Below are 14,642 nucleotides of genomic sequence, written 5' to 3'. Positions count from 1 at the left end.
AAAAAAACATCAGTCTAGTGGGTGCCCAGGAAACAGCAGCATAACTCAGTAAATCTGGTCAGTAAAAACACAAAAGCCCAAAGTCACAGACAGCTTATGATATGAAGAAAAGCTCCACTATGATCTTTCAGCGTCTCTTCATTCTTTACATATCAAGTTTTGATAATTTCTTCATTCCTTGGAGGAAAAAGCATGTCTATTCTCCTCACTAATGGTTTATATTCAGAGTACGAATGTTACGGTGCTCCAAAGGTTTCCAGTGTGTTTGAAAAAGGTTGTAAACTCAGCAGCACAGGTTGTATTTGCAGCAGGTCAGAGAGAGTTCAGACACAGGTGTCTCTCCAGTGTGTGTGCGTGTGTGTTTCGTCTGCTGCAACTATATGGCACATAAACACCATGTGGAACACATTTTCTCCTGCTTCTACAGAGAGGTTTATTCTAAATCATGCTATTCTCTTAGCAAAAAAATGCTCCCGCTTTGTCTTTTCAGTCTTATTTGAATCTCTTCACTGAAAGGCCACGTCTCTCATTTCCCCTAAAATTTCCATTTTGTCTTTTCACACGCAAAAGAGAAAAAAATAAGAAAAGATTTGTACTCCGTATGTCTCTCTCTCAGTCGTGTCTTTCTTACTCTCTACCCTCTGTATGCTCTCTCTGCCTGTGTCAGATGGCCGAGTCCCACACCACAGCCTGTGGCCTCTGGCAGGGTGGTGTTCCAGTCTTGCGGGGCTCTGGCGTTTTCCTCCAGCTGGGTAAAATAGGCATACTGTCCTGCTTACATAAGCTCCTGTCCGGCCGGCGATGAGCTTTAATCTCCTTACACAGGCAGCGCTTTCTCTCGATCACCTCCAGGAGCTTGCCGTCCCGCTGGGCCGGGGCTGTGGAGGTGCAGGCTGTGCCCGCGCTGAGGGAAGCCTGGGCCTGCGCGGCGAGCTGAGCCAGCTGCTGGAACTGGAGCTGGACCTGCTGCTGGTGCTGGTACTGCTGCTGCCGGCTCAGAGACGGACTGCAGGGAGCCTGAGTCTGTGCCTGAACCTGCGAGAGAGCGTGAAACTACACACAGAGACAGAGAGAAATTGTAAAAATTACTTTGCATAGTTGAGAGCAGATGAAATACATAGTCATGTGATCGTTTGGCATAAAGACATAAAGGTTTGGCTGGTTAGCATGGTCCAGTTAGCCTCTGCTGGTAGATGAAGTACATTTACATTTAGACATTTAGCAGACGCTTTTATCCAAAGCGACTTACAAATGAGGACAATGAAAGCAATCAAAATCAACGAAAGACCAATGATATGCAAGTGCTATAACAAGTCTCAGTTAGCTTAACGCAGTACACGTAGCATGTTTTTTTAAAAATCATATTGTAATGACCCGGCAGTGAGCGCTAGCAGCCAGGTGCATTATGGGTATTTGTTTAGAGTTGATTTATGTGTTAATTAAGCAAGATGGTTGGGTTTTTGCATTAGCAATGTTATGTGTGTTTATGTTCAAGTTAGTTCGGGTGGGTTTGGTTCATTTACTGCCTTGTTATAAAAAGTGTGGCTGTCACCGTCATGGAGAGAGATGTGTACGGGAGGGACTTGGCGATATGGCCTTGCCTGTGTAAGTTCTTATTCTGTGTTTAGAATAAAAGGAGAAAGATGACAGTACTGCCTCCTGCTGGTTTGTTCTGTCTGTGCTTCTGCTCACGAAGACACTCAGGGTCGTGCGGTGTATGGGATGCGAATGTTCGCACTTTCCACTAACCAAATTAAAAGTCTTGACGTGTAGTCGCTAGCACCCTGCTAGCAATTAGCTTAGCAGAAGTTTAGTAGTCTAGCTTAGCTCCGGTTAGCCCCACATTCTATAGAACAACTGTGCGTTGTTACAGTGGTGTCAGAACTGGGATTTCTGAGATTCAGGCCGTTTCGAAGACGCCGTTATGGAGCAAAGTATAGGTGAATTAGAGCGTGCTATCCGAGAGAACAGCATCATGCTAGAGCACCTGACGAGTGAGACGACGCAGAGGAACAGGGCTCCGCACCGGCCTGATGGGGCCAGCGTTCCCCGGACAGTGTACCGCCCTCCTGGTCGCGTGCAGAACGAACCTCCGGCCATCACACCGACACTCCAAATCAATGGCCGGCCAGGCCTCCTCACACGATCACCGGCTAAGCTGCCACGATACAGCGCCCCTGTATCCCCTGCCCCTACCTGGCGCAGGTCGACCTGGCCGCTCTACACGATGGATGGAGCCGCGAGGAGACCGCGACTCACTTGGCCCTCGCCTTGGAGGGTCCTGCGCTTCAGGTCCTCATCGACCTGTCCCCTGAAGAGCGGCGTAATGTCCAAGCCCTCACTGCCGCTCTCAACCGCCGCTTCGGGCAGAGAACCTCCGTAGAGCAGAGCAGGGAGGAGCTGGAGACCGTGCCGCTCCGGTCGAGCCGGAGCCGTCATGGAGAGGCTACCGCCCCGCAGCCGCCACCTAGACACCAGTGCTCGCCGGCTCCGGCCCCCAGCCACCGCATGAGAGCTGCAGAGACTCAGGGGGAGCCCCGGGGGAATATTGCAGCTCAGACCAGCACATCCCAGCTGCTACCACCGCACGCTCCATTCACCTCCCTGTCACCGGAGACTGTTGCTGCTGTTGAGGAGTTGGGGCGGCGAAGCAGTGAGCATTTGAGCATTCCGCAGCAGGAGCTTACAACGCCTATTGAGAGACTTTGTAGACATTTTTCCAGCCCGAGAGGAGGACTGTACCAGCACCTGTGTTTGTTAATTATCCCCAGTATTTAAGTCCTTGCCTTTGCGTTCTGTGTTGGTCGGTTCTACTCATTATGTTTGTGTGTTTCCTGCCATTTCCAGTGTGGATGTACCCTGTGTTCCGTGGATTAAAGACTGTTTTCGTTTTATTCGTGCCTCCTGTGTGCTTCCTAAACAGCGAACTGTGACAGGAAGAGATGTGTTTTTAGCCGATTCTTGAAGATGGCTAAGAATAGTCCAGCCTGGACAGAACAAGAGCTTGAACAAGGAGTTGTGAAGCATGTTCCGAAAGAAAGGGCCTGATCTTCTTGATGTTGAATAAAGCAAATCTGCAGGACCGGGCAGTTTTAGCAATGTGGTCTGAGAAAGTCAGCTGATCATCAATCTTAACTCCAAGGTTTTTGGCTGTTTTTGAAGGAGTTATGGTTGATGTGCCTAACTGGATGGTGAAATTATGATGAAACGATGGGTTTGCTGGAACCACAAGCAGTTCTGTCTTGGCAAGGTTGAGTTGAAGGTGATGGTCCTTCATCCAGCAAGAAATGTCTGTTAGACAAGCTGAGATGCGAGCAGCTATCGTCGGATCATCAGGATGGAATGAGAGGTAGAGTTGAGTGTCATCAGCATAGCAGTGATATGAAAAGCCATATTTCTGAATGACAGAACCTAGTGATGCCATGTAGACAGAGAAGAGAAGTGGTCCAAGAACTGAGCCCAAGTAACTACACCATCTGGCTGCAAAAAGAGAGAGATGTACCGAAGGCGATCAATACTATTTTACTATTATTTATATACTATTACAGTATTTATTAATACTTTTTGTTAGTTTTTATTTTTATATTTCAGTTTTCAATTTAATTAGCATTTTTAAAAATAATTTTGTTATGTACTTTTGTAATTTTTTTTGTTATTTATAATTGTTTTATTATTTTTTAATATTTCTATTTAGATTTATTTTGTTTTTAAATTTAAGTCATTTTCTGTTTTAACTAAAACTGTTAATTTCAGTTAGATGCCAAGGCAACATTTGATATTAAAATGATTTACTATTTAATATTAACATTTAATATTTTAATACATTTCACATACATACATTTCACCATTTACAATATTTATTTTTATTTTATATTATTTTTAAAAGACAAATTTTTTTTTTTAATCACAATTCTTCTATTTTTAATTTTGTACCATCATCAAATACTGCACTGAAAGTTAGTTTCTTGTTCCGCGGCATGATGCATCTTTTTGCCAATTTTTACCAAGGTTCCGGGATTTAAAAAAAAGGATGCCAGCAGTACTTGGTTGGGCAAATACTGCTGGCATCCCATCCAACATAAAAAGAAAATTAAATCAATAAGGAGAGTCCAAAAAAGTTCTGCTCAGAAGAGCCACTTTTTAATTAATCTCTTCCCAAAATTAACTTTTGCCACACCTGTCAAAGATGGATGAATTGAGAGCAGGCCAATTACAGTGGGTTTTTTTTTGTATTAAATGTAATTACTGAAAATTCTAATTCCTATTTAGCTCGGAGTATTACACATATGTGGAGTTCCTACAGCAAAACATTTACAGTAATTGATTTTAAGATTAAAATGGTTAAAAACCACAAGTCTGGGCAGTTCCATCAGCAATCACTCACGTCAGACTATAGTTCTTACAAATCATATTTGCTATATCAAAGAACGCCACCAGATAGCGGCATAGCGCCAACTCACAGCATCCATCCCATCCCCCTGATCTGAGAGGGAAGGTCATATCAGCTCACAGAGTCAATCTCTGTGCTACACACACGCACACAGACTGCGTCAGCATGTGAACTTTTGCCAAGAGACAACAGCACACCAGGGGAAAAGAACAGAGGCTTCTGTACGGCAGCTAACATCCAACAAGATTAAAAATGAAAGATTATTTCTTGCATGTGCTGCCAGTTTCACTCCAGTCTGTCTATAACACAACCCACACGCCACTAGAGCTATAGGAAGTGGAACATCCCTGTCTGTTAACACGCAAAGCACGAGCTGCTTCGCATGTTTAATGCGTATCTCTCCGGATTCTTCTTGTTACTTTTCGCACTTTCAACATACTAAACTCCCAAAATGGCTGTCTGACAAACCGCTGACAGAGACAGTCAGAATCAAAGCCTGTCACTGGCCGACACGGAGAGACTCCGGCAGCGCCACTAGGTTTGAGTTTGATCATTCACGTAGACTGTTTGTCTGCCTACCACAGTCTGACAAAAAACACTCCTTCTTTCTGCTGCACCTGTTTTCTCCACCCATGTGCTGCATCTGTCCCCTCTCTTTTCTATTCTGTGCTGCATTTTCTCCCTTTCTCTCTCTCTCTTGCTCTCTGTCTGTCTTTCTCTCTGCTGCATTTCTGTGCCTCCCTCCCGCTCTGTATTCATCCCCCTTTTTCTCTGCACTCATTGACCCTGCAGCAGAGTGCAGTGCAGCTACAGACGTGTTTGGGTGGGGATGCTGGTGACTCAATGGGCTCCGCGATTTACCTAATGACTGTCTAGAACAGCAGCCACAGGGGCACAAAACCGAACGAAATTAGTTACAGATCACCTGCCATAACTGTCAAGCTTGGTGTCAATTACACGTACGCATGTTAACCAGTTAAACTGAATTTAATTCATTACTGCAGTATCTACACCGACTGAGGCTGAACAAGCCTGTGCGATTTCTAAGCATTTCCTGTATACTTTGAACTGAATAGCACAATATTTAAATGCACTCTTGTCTGAGGTTTTCTCAGTGTCAGGGTGGTGTACGAGGTGAATTAAAGGTCATTGCAAAAGCATGCACAATACTATAACCAGGCCCAGTCTGAAAATGCACACTTGTTTCCCACTTTTTTTGGGGAGAATCCGCTGTAGAATTCTGTGAAATTAAGTAAAATATGGTAAAACGTCCTGTATGTTACACTATTGCAGCATAAAATGTGTTAAATGGAGATTTTAGGTGTTAAATCCATGCATTAGGTAACAGGAAAACTTGTGCCCTCTTAATCTTGAATCATGACAATTAACATCTCCTCCCCTCATAACGACACCTATTCTCTGATGACGTCTGCACCGGCGCAAGTGTGGAACAATAACTTATCCCCTCTAGCAACCTGTCACACACATGAGTCACACACTCACAGCAATTAGCAAATGACAACAATCCAATTCCTGATGGACAAAATGAAGCCTGTCCTAAATTTTTATAGTTTGGATAAACCACTTGATGAAAATAGGGAATGATTATTACTTCCATTTAATGCCAACATTGGCTAATGTTAATTTCTACTTATACAAATACATTTTATACATTTCAAGCTATATAAGTTAACATTAGTTAAAGGGATGGTTCACCCAAAAATTCTGAAGTTTCTGTCTTCATTTATTCATCCTCATGTCGTTCCAAACATGTATGACTTTCTTTGTTCACAAAAAAAGAGATTTTGAAAAATGTCTCTACCACGAAAATCATTGTTTGAACAAAAACAGGTTAAAATATTCTTCAAAATACCTTCTTTGGTGTTCCACAGAAAAAGGGCTGCAGGTTCAAAGTAATTTCATAAGCTCAAATCTTAATGTGATCACGGTTTTACCTGGATGAATGTGTGTTTAAACAGGGCTGAGGAAACAATAACATTGCAGGTGTATAATAACTCACTGAGTGTGTGTTTATGTGAATTTAGTGATGGCTTTATTGGTGCTGGCATGTGTTACCTGGTTGAGTGCTTCTCTGGCCTGCAGGCTGCTCTGCCTTTGAACGTCACCACCCACTTGTCTCACTCCTGATGTGGAGGAAGACCTGCCAAGGCGACCCAACTCTATGAAGGATCACAGACACACAGCCAAGTTATTGTTTTGAAAAATAAATCTCAGGACATCGAATTTTTAGCCAAATCTAAAATAATGATTGAAATAGCATGTTGTGTAGCCTAAAACAAGTTCCTTTTGCCACCTTGCAGAACAGAAAACAGAAGTAATACTGTTAAAACGTATATGACAGCAATCAGAACTGAGGAGGACATCACAAAAAAAGAATTGTGCCTGCTGATAGCATTGTTAATTTAAAGGAATTATGCAAATAGGGTAATAGAGCAAACACAGACAAAAAAATTAGCGCTGGTGAGGTTTGCATGGTGCAGTTTCTTAGGTTGTGGAGGATTGTATGCAGTACACTACGATGTTTGACCTGTATGCAGGACTGCACGGCATCGTGCCACTACTGCAATCCAACTACCTAAATCAGTCTTTAAAATGCAGAAAGGGGGCTCAGCTAAAAGTTCCATCTGGATTTATAACACTTTTCACCTTCATTTGATCATCATTTGATGGATTATTGCTGCCATGATGAATAGAAGCAGCACACAAACTGTTTCTACAGATATTAATGAAATTCAGCCTGCTTTCCACCCTACTTTCCACTAATAGCGCAACATTAATTGCACCAGGCAAATAGCGCTGACATCTGTGAATGCGTTGCATTCTATAATGAGCCTCATTTGCATTGAAAGCAGGTGTGTTTGCATTGTAAAAAATGACATTGACTTTATTTAAATGTGCATTGCACAACATAATGCATATAGTGCTTAGTTAAGTTGGACTGCGGGTGGTACGTGAATAAAACGCATGATGTGCGCTGCAATACAGCAGTTAAAGTGGCTCAAATGTTGAGAGAATTCACTCCTGAATGTATCATGACATACAATTATATGGTTCTAAAATGTCCAGAAATGTGTGGTGTGGTTCCTAATTATATATTATGCTAGTTAGCTATGATAACTTATGTTAAAGGTGCAGTAGGAGATCTTGGAAAATGCTAACTTTAGCCTGATAGCACTGAAAGCGAATGTCCCACCCTTCCTGCAATCGCCGTCCAAAGCCTGAACGCATTTACGCTCACAGACCAGAGACAACATTACTACAATAGGCTACATCAGCGGTTCCCAATTCCAGCCCATGTTCCGAAGTGAAGTAAACTTCAACGGATTTCCCCTGCTCAGGGAGTAGGGAGCAATGAACACTGTGTAGGGATCATATCGATCGGAACACAGTTCATGCACGTAGCTCACTTCTAACGAGCTGGCGGGAGGACTGTATTAACCGCTGGGCTACATCATGTGTAATTCACCGGTGAGAAATCTTTAAAAGTACTACAATACCAGGAAGGAAGATCGGGTTGTTGATGTTTGCCTGCCATCCTCACTCTGTCTGCACAGCGTGCGTGAACGCGCTGATGATGTATCCTGTCTGCGCGAACAGGGTGCGCAGAGGTATGCTAATACATACATTGACAGGCAAGTAGGAAAGCCAATTAAAACGCTCGGACCGAGCGTTTTGATTGGACGAACATTTCTTGATCCTATGCCTTCCACATAATATATAAATACAGACAAATACATTTAGACCACTTAACTTAATTGGTCTCGGGATGTGAAGAGACTTTCAACCAGCATAACAAAAAATATTTCTGAAGACAATCACCTATTGCACCTTTAACTATTTCTAGCTAATATTGTGTGTTGCTTAATTGTGTTACATGGTCTTTGTGATTTTTTCATCATGGTTTTAGTAGGTTTAAAGTCAGTTTTTTTCTCCATATTTTCAAGGACATGATAGATATCTGATCATTTTGTTATAAAATGTGATGCTTTCCAAACAAATCAATGCACACTGATCTCAGCAGCATCAATTTACAGCTCATAAACTGTTCAAATCAAATGTTTTATCTCTAACTGAAACACACTTGATCTATATCCAGAGTTTTAACTACTGAGGTCATGGCAAAAAGCCTGTGCTAACGTTATTTAAATTGGATCTCACCTCCATTGCGGCACGCTGGGAAAGTTTGGCAGGGTAAGGGCAGTCCCGCTCGTATCAGTCCTCTCAACCCTGGTGGTCCATCCACCCCAGCCAAGCTCTCGCTGTGTCTCCCGGTTGACCGCACAGGTATTCCAGAGTGTCCACCACCCCGTATGGCTCCTAGGTCATCCCTTTCTCTCCTCAATAGAGCATCTGCACTGCCATTCCACGCACCTCCGTCCTCCTCTACAAAGCATTAGAGAGAAAAACACAATTAAACATCTACGATAGAACCACAGAAAGAGAATTCACTCCATAATAATCCCTACAACCATTACTCACTCTCAGTGTTTCGGCTCCCATGACTGAATGATAATTTTCGGTGCATGGGCCAGTAAGCCTGTTCTTCTGTGAGCCCAAAGGCAGCTGCGCTCTCCCAGGGAATGAACCCGGCTTTGGCCTGCAATGCATGGGCTGCAGATCCAGTTTTAATGGGCTCCATGTGCAAGGATGGTAACTGTGAGCCCCCGCGCAGGCTATCGTAGGCGGGTGGGCGGCGGAAGCCAACCGAGGGGTAGGTCCAGAGCAGGGGGCTGTCGGAGGGGGGAGGTTTGTAAGCAGGAAGGCCATGAGAGTGCGGGGTGTGTGACCGGTGCATGCGAGAGCGAGTCGGAGGGCGCTGAGCGGATGAAGAAGAGGTGGAAGGTGGTGTAGCTGCTGTGGACGATGATGGTTGACTCTGGGTTGGCGTGGTGCTTGTGCCGGTTTGAGAAGTGTGAGTGTACGTGCTTGAGGCAGGGGTATCAGAATGATTGGATGATGGCGTGCTCAGGTCTCTCTCTCGGTCACGATCCCGATCCCTCTCTCGGTCCCTTTCCCTCTCAGATTTCTCAGACTTGAGCAGGAAGCTGACAGACTTGCCCTCTCTGGGCTGTGTTTGCGTCTGGGTGAAGGACTGTCCTGAGCCCTTGCTTGATGACGACGTCTCTTTCTCAGGCTTGCGGTAATGGTGATAGTGGGAAGGCCTGTGGTGAGGGTGATGGTGATGATGGTGGTGGGAATATGGAGAGGAGGACTTTGACGATGGAGGAAGAGGAGTGGAATGACTGCGGGCTCTGAGTCCTGGTGCCGGCCCCAGCTGTCCTTCACTCCTCTCCTTCTCTCGTTCCTTCTCAACTCCAGAGGACTCTTTGGAAGTGCTGGTGGAGCTCATGCTGGAGGAGGTGCTAGTAGATGCTGGCAGACTGGAGGCCGACTGCACACTGATTTTGGCCAAGCTGGTCTTGTGTTGAGCCCCCACCCCACTGGAGGCAGCAGCCGGCTGGGGAAATGCCAGGAGCGGAGACTTGTGCTGGAGCAAGTTGGGGAAGGGTGCCGGGATCTTACTGGAGCTGGGCTCATGTTCAGACTTGGACCCTGGCAGCAGGAAGGGTGTGGGAGCACGGGGAGGGTGTGGTGAGGAGGAGAGGGCTTGAGGTACAGGAGTGGAGGATGCAGAAGAGCAGGATGAAGGCAGAGGAGAGGAGTGAGAGATGGAGACAGCTGCTTTAGGCTTGGATGAGGAACAGGCTGGAGAGGAGGACGAGGGGCGTGGGAGCGAAGAGGAGGTGGAGGATGAGGAGGATGAGATGATGGAGTGGTACGCTTTAGAGGACTTGATACGCTCATGTTTGAGTGGCAAGCGGCGATGGGATTCTCGAGCTGCGTCGTCCGGTAGGGGGTACTTCATCTCTTCGTATATGGCCTCTCCTTGGTCTGAGTCAGAATCAGGCGTGGTGGCGGAGGGCGTGAGCGGGTGAGGAGTAGGGGCGCTGTGAGTCTCTCGGGTAAAGACCTGGCCAACCATTTCAATGTAAACTGGCTCGTCATCTCCCCCCTCACCCCGTGGAGAGGGTTCAGAGCTCTGGAAGGGAAGAGGTGTGGTCGGTGGCAGGACCCGAGATGGCGGGGGGTCAAAGGAGAGCTGTGTGCTTGGACTCCGTTTGGGCTTCAAGGGAGGTACCTTTCGTCCTGCCATTTCACCTGAATCAGACTTCTTCATTGCTGTTTAAAAAATAAAAGCAGACAAGAGGTGAAAAAAGAGTGACACAAAGACATAGAGAGGAAGTTTTACAGAGACCACAAGTCAGGTATATATAGCTTTCTGGTTTTTAACTTTTTAATTTATTAAAGAGTTAGTTCACCCAAAAATGAAAATTAGTCCATGTTTTACTCACCCTCAAGGCATCCTAGCTGTATATGACTTTCGTCTTTCAGACGAATCCATTCGGAGTTATATTAAAAATTGTCCTGGCTCTTCCAAGATTTATAACGGCATGGGTGGGTGGGTGTTTTTATTCAACAGTCCATCGCCTCCTGTAGCGAATCGATGCGTTTTGTAAAAAAAAATATACATATTTAAAACGATATAAAGAGTTTTGTGTAACTTCCGCTAACTGTCATACGCGCGTTCATGAGAGACTGCCTTTCTGGCGGATGACGTAGGACGTAGGCACAGCGCATGCACGTGTGAGTCTCACGAAAACCAATGTTTGTTTACAGCAGCAAAGGAAGCAAAGTTTCCATACTTTACCAAAGGAAAATCAGTCTCCTCTTGGCTTATATTGAAATCCTCTGTTGTTGTTGTTTTGTTTTTTTTTTACAAATCCTCGTTTTGTGCTTCTAATTCGTGACCAGCATTTTGTTTTGCTCTCTCTCCGTCGTACTTCCGCATTCATCACTAATCACCGCCGCATGCGCTACGCATATGTCCTACGTCATCTGCTGGAATGGCTTCCTCCTACAACAGTTAGCAGAAGTGAGAAAAAGGTGTTTATATTGTTTTAAATATGGATATTTGTCTTACAAAAACGCATCGATTTGCTACAGGAGGCCATTATTGACCCCCCCGGAGCTGTGTGATGCACATTTTAATATGGATGTGTGCACTTTATTTGACTACTTTTGGACTGTTGAACAAAAACACCCGCCAATGCCATTATAAAGCTTGAAAGAGCCAGGACAATTTTTAATATAAATCCGATTGGATTCAACTGAAAGAAGAAAGTAATTTACACCTAGGATGCCTTGAGGGTGAGTAAAGCATGGACTAATTTTCATTTTTGGGTGTACTAACCCTTTAACCCTTGTGTTGTGTTCAGAACCCTATCACACTTCATAAATAATGCTTTTTTCACTCAAAAAATGAGGTGCCTACTCTCAGATAAATGAGGCCTACGATTAATCAGAAGCAAATATAAATACAAAACCAGTCCTAAATGAAAGATAATAAGTTGACAAAAAGATTGAATCCAATCTTTGTTGATAATATAGCATAATGAGTGATTTATAAGCATTTGTTTGAGGCCGGGTCCTTTTTGCTCTGTAACATCACGGGTGTAACAAGGTGAAAAATCTCCCCCAGAAAAGTATGAAAATGATAAAAAAATTTTTTAGAAGTAGTTATACCCTTTGTGAACAAAGTCACAAAATTTCAGTCCAATGCGATAACATTAACTAGTATTTTCGGGAAAATTTTTTTTTTTTTCAGAGCAAAAAGGACCCGAACACCACATGAGGGTATTAATACATGCTCCCAGTCCTATGATTTTAATTAAACTAAAATTTAAAGATTTAGGTTGACATACTGTTTCTTACTTTTTATAACCTCTTCAAAAATTAATCAATGGATAAAATCAAGACCCACCCTTACATTATTTGTTGTTGTCTGAAATAAATTTTAAGCAAACAGCTTTCAAATGACTCATCACACATAACACTAATCTGGTTGTTATTTCTGTAAGTTTTAGACATTACAACAAATACATTTAAATGTATTCTGGGAAAAATTTGAAAATTTCTGTGTAAATCAATGTGAACAATTTTTCACCTACACACTGCGTTCTCCAACAGTTTTTTGTATATTGTATATAAGATATAAATACTGTATATTTAAGATACTTAGATGTTAATGTTTGCACCATATATGTATTTAACCATGTTGAATTAATTGATCAGTCCAAATAAATTATTAAATCACAAATAACTGAGATTTCTCACTTTGTCTAAAAAAAAAAGTGAGGTCTCAGTTGCTCTTTGCTACTAGGGTAAACAACACAAATGCCATTACATGTGACTTTTTTTTTTACACCTTTTCTTTTTTCAAAATGTATCAAAATAATACTTGAGCACAAAAGAAGCTGGTTTCATAAATTTCATATTATGAATAATGTAATTACCAAACCTGCAAAATAACATTCATTAAGTATTGTAATCATCCTTCAGAATAAAGGCCAAAATTACACTACACACAGAATAATTCTTTGATTTAAATCAATTACATGATAATTCAGTTAAAAACATATGAAATACTAACAAATATACTGTCAAAAAACAATGGATGCTTTAATAGTCATGAGTCATAGTCATGAATCATAAGCACTTATGCTTAAAAACAAGAGATTGGAGTTTGAGTTCAAGATTCTTGGCAACAAATCATTTAGTTTGACACATTTAGTATCAAGTAAACACCACACTGTTGACACTTTGCCAAACTTTTATTGTGTTTCATGTTCTATTAGTGGTAGTGGTACCATATGTTTTTTAGATGTACCCACAAATGAACTTAGAAACAAGTAAACTGTGATTAGTCATGTTACATGTGAGTCAGATGGCTCCTTATCTATACACGAAGCATTAGAGATACAGCAGGTTGTGAGAACTGCCTCTGCGCAAGAGTTATCCCAGGTCAAGAATCGTTTTTTAAATGGATTCACATCCCTAATTTTAACATACAACTGATTTTGATGAGACTAGAACTGTGCATGTCACGAAGACTTCTGCTCACTTACCATTTCGCTTCTCTGGGTGTTTGGGTGGGTGATTGGGAGGTGGAGGTGGCGGAGTGTCAGGTGGTGCGTGAACCCCCCGGGAAGGATGCTCCTGCTGGGGTGTGGAGCTGAGACGAGTATTGGGGTGGCGTTTAGGCTTGGCTGGGGGACAACGGGAGGGATTTGACTGGTTTTGGGGGTCTGAGTCTGGATAATATCCGTTCTCCATCTCCTCTCCCTCACCGGTGCCCACAGCATGGCAGGATTGAGAGCGTGGGGCCATGGCGGCCGCACAAGAGTGAGGCGAAAGGTCCTGGGATGCTGGCATCGTCATAAATCCCATTCGGAAATGACGCCGAAATGACGCCAGATCCCGAACCTTCCCAACCGTCGCGGAAGAGGCATCTTTATAATTGGAGCTATGGGAGATGGGAAGATCAGAGTATGAGAGATGGAATCAGAAATTGAGGAAAAAGGAATTATTTCTCTGTAGAGAGATTCTTTATCAGATTAGAATAATAAATTTGTTTCTCTTTGTGCTGTAGGCCTCCCACCTTCTCCTCTTTTCTCTCTCCTCATTTCTACTGATAAAGGCTCTATTAATAGCTCACAGTCAATTTCATTTTTGTCTCTACAGCCCCCGTTGTACACTCTCCTCTGCTCATTTCCGAAGTTTAAATTCCCTCCTACCACTGCAAAGTCACACAGACCAATACCTACACACATAAAACACACACATCTCTCAGTTAGGATTGGGACTTTCTATCGACTTCTATTGCTTTCATACTGAGTTAATGATTTTCTTCTAACCCTAAACCAAACAGACATTTTCAATACAATTTGGTTATTTAATACGTTTATTAAGCTGTTTTGTTGTGGTTCCCACAATGGAGGTAATTTCAGGTTTAACTATCCTTGTGGAGACATTTGGTTCTCACAATCTAAGCAAAACCAGACCACACACACACACACACACACACACACACATACAAACAAGTTCAGGATGAATGATGAGAGAGGAAGCGGTTCATGCCAGCCTGCGAGAGACCCCACAGCCTCCTTCACCCTCCCATCCTTCTCTTCTCCTCTGTTGTTCTCAGCTCCCCTTCTTTCTTATGCTTTCATTGTTTCTTTTTCATCTTCATTTTTGTTAAAGGGGTCATATGATGCGATTTCAAGTTTTTCTTTCTCTTTAGAGTGCTGCAAGCTGTTCGTGAATAGATAAGATCCCTAAAGTTGCAAAGACTAAAGTCTCAAACCCAAAGAGATATTCTTTATAAAAGTTA

The 14,642-nt window shown here is 43.2% G+C and overlaps 1 protein-coding gene across 1 annotated transcript in view; it reads right to left on the bottom strand.

Moving 5' to 3' along the window:
* Positions 1–541: 541 nt before the first annotated feature.
* The window catches only part of nyap1 (neuronal tyrosine phosphorylated phosphoinositide-3-kinase adaptor 1), a 21,025-nt gene continuing 6,924 nt past the window's right edge, over positions 542–14,642 (bottom strand). Inside the window, exons 2-6 of the mRNA XM_016453655.1 lie at positions 13,378–13,775; positions 8,891–10,591; positions 8,570–8,794; positions 6,467–6,570; positions 542–1,053 (exon numbers count right to left, since the gene is read on the bottom strand). Coding sequence (XP_016309141.1) covers positions 664–1,053; positions 6,467–6,570; positions 8,570–8,794; positions 8,891–10,591; positions 13,378–13,775 — 2,818 coding nt within the window. The 3' untranslated portion in view covers positions 542–663. The remainder of the gene's footprint in view (positions 1,054–6,466; positions 6,571–8,569; positions 8,795–8,890; positions 10,592–13,377; positions 13,776–14,642) is intronic.

The sequence above is a fragment of the Sinocyclocheilus anshuiensis genome, unplaced genomic scaffold, assembly GCF_001515605.1.
Source record: "Sinocyclocheilus anshuiensis isolate Anshui unplaced genomic scaffold, SAMN03320099.WGS_v1.1 scaffold1531, whole genome shotgun sequence".
Taxonomy (NCBI): Eukaryota; Metazoa; Chordata; class Actinopteri; order Cypriniformes; family Cyprinidae; genus Sinocyclocheilus; species Sinocyclocheilus anshuiensis.
The sequence above is the reverse complement of the archived record's forward strand: the minus strand, read 5'-3'. Positions and strand labels throughout refer to the sequence as shown.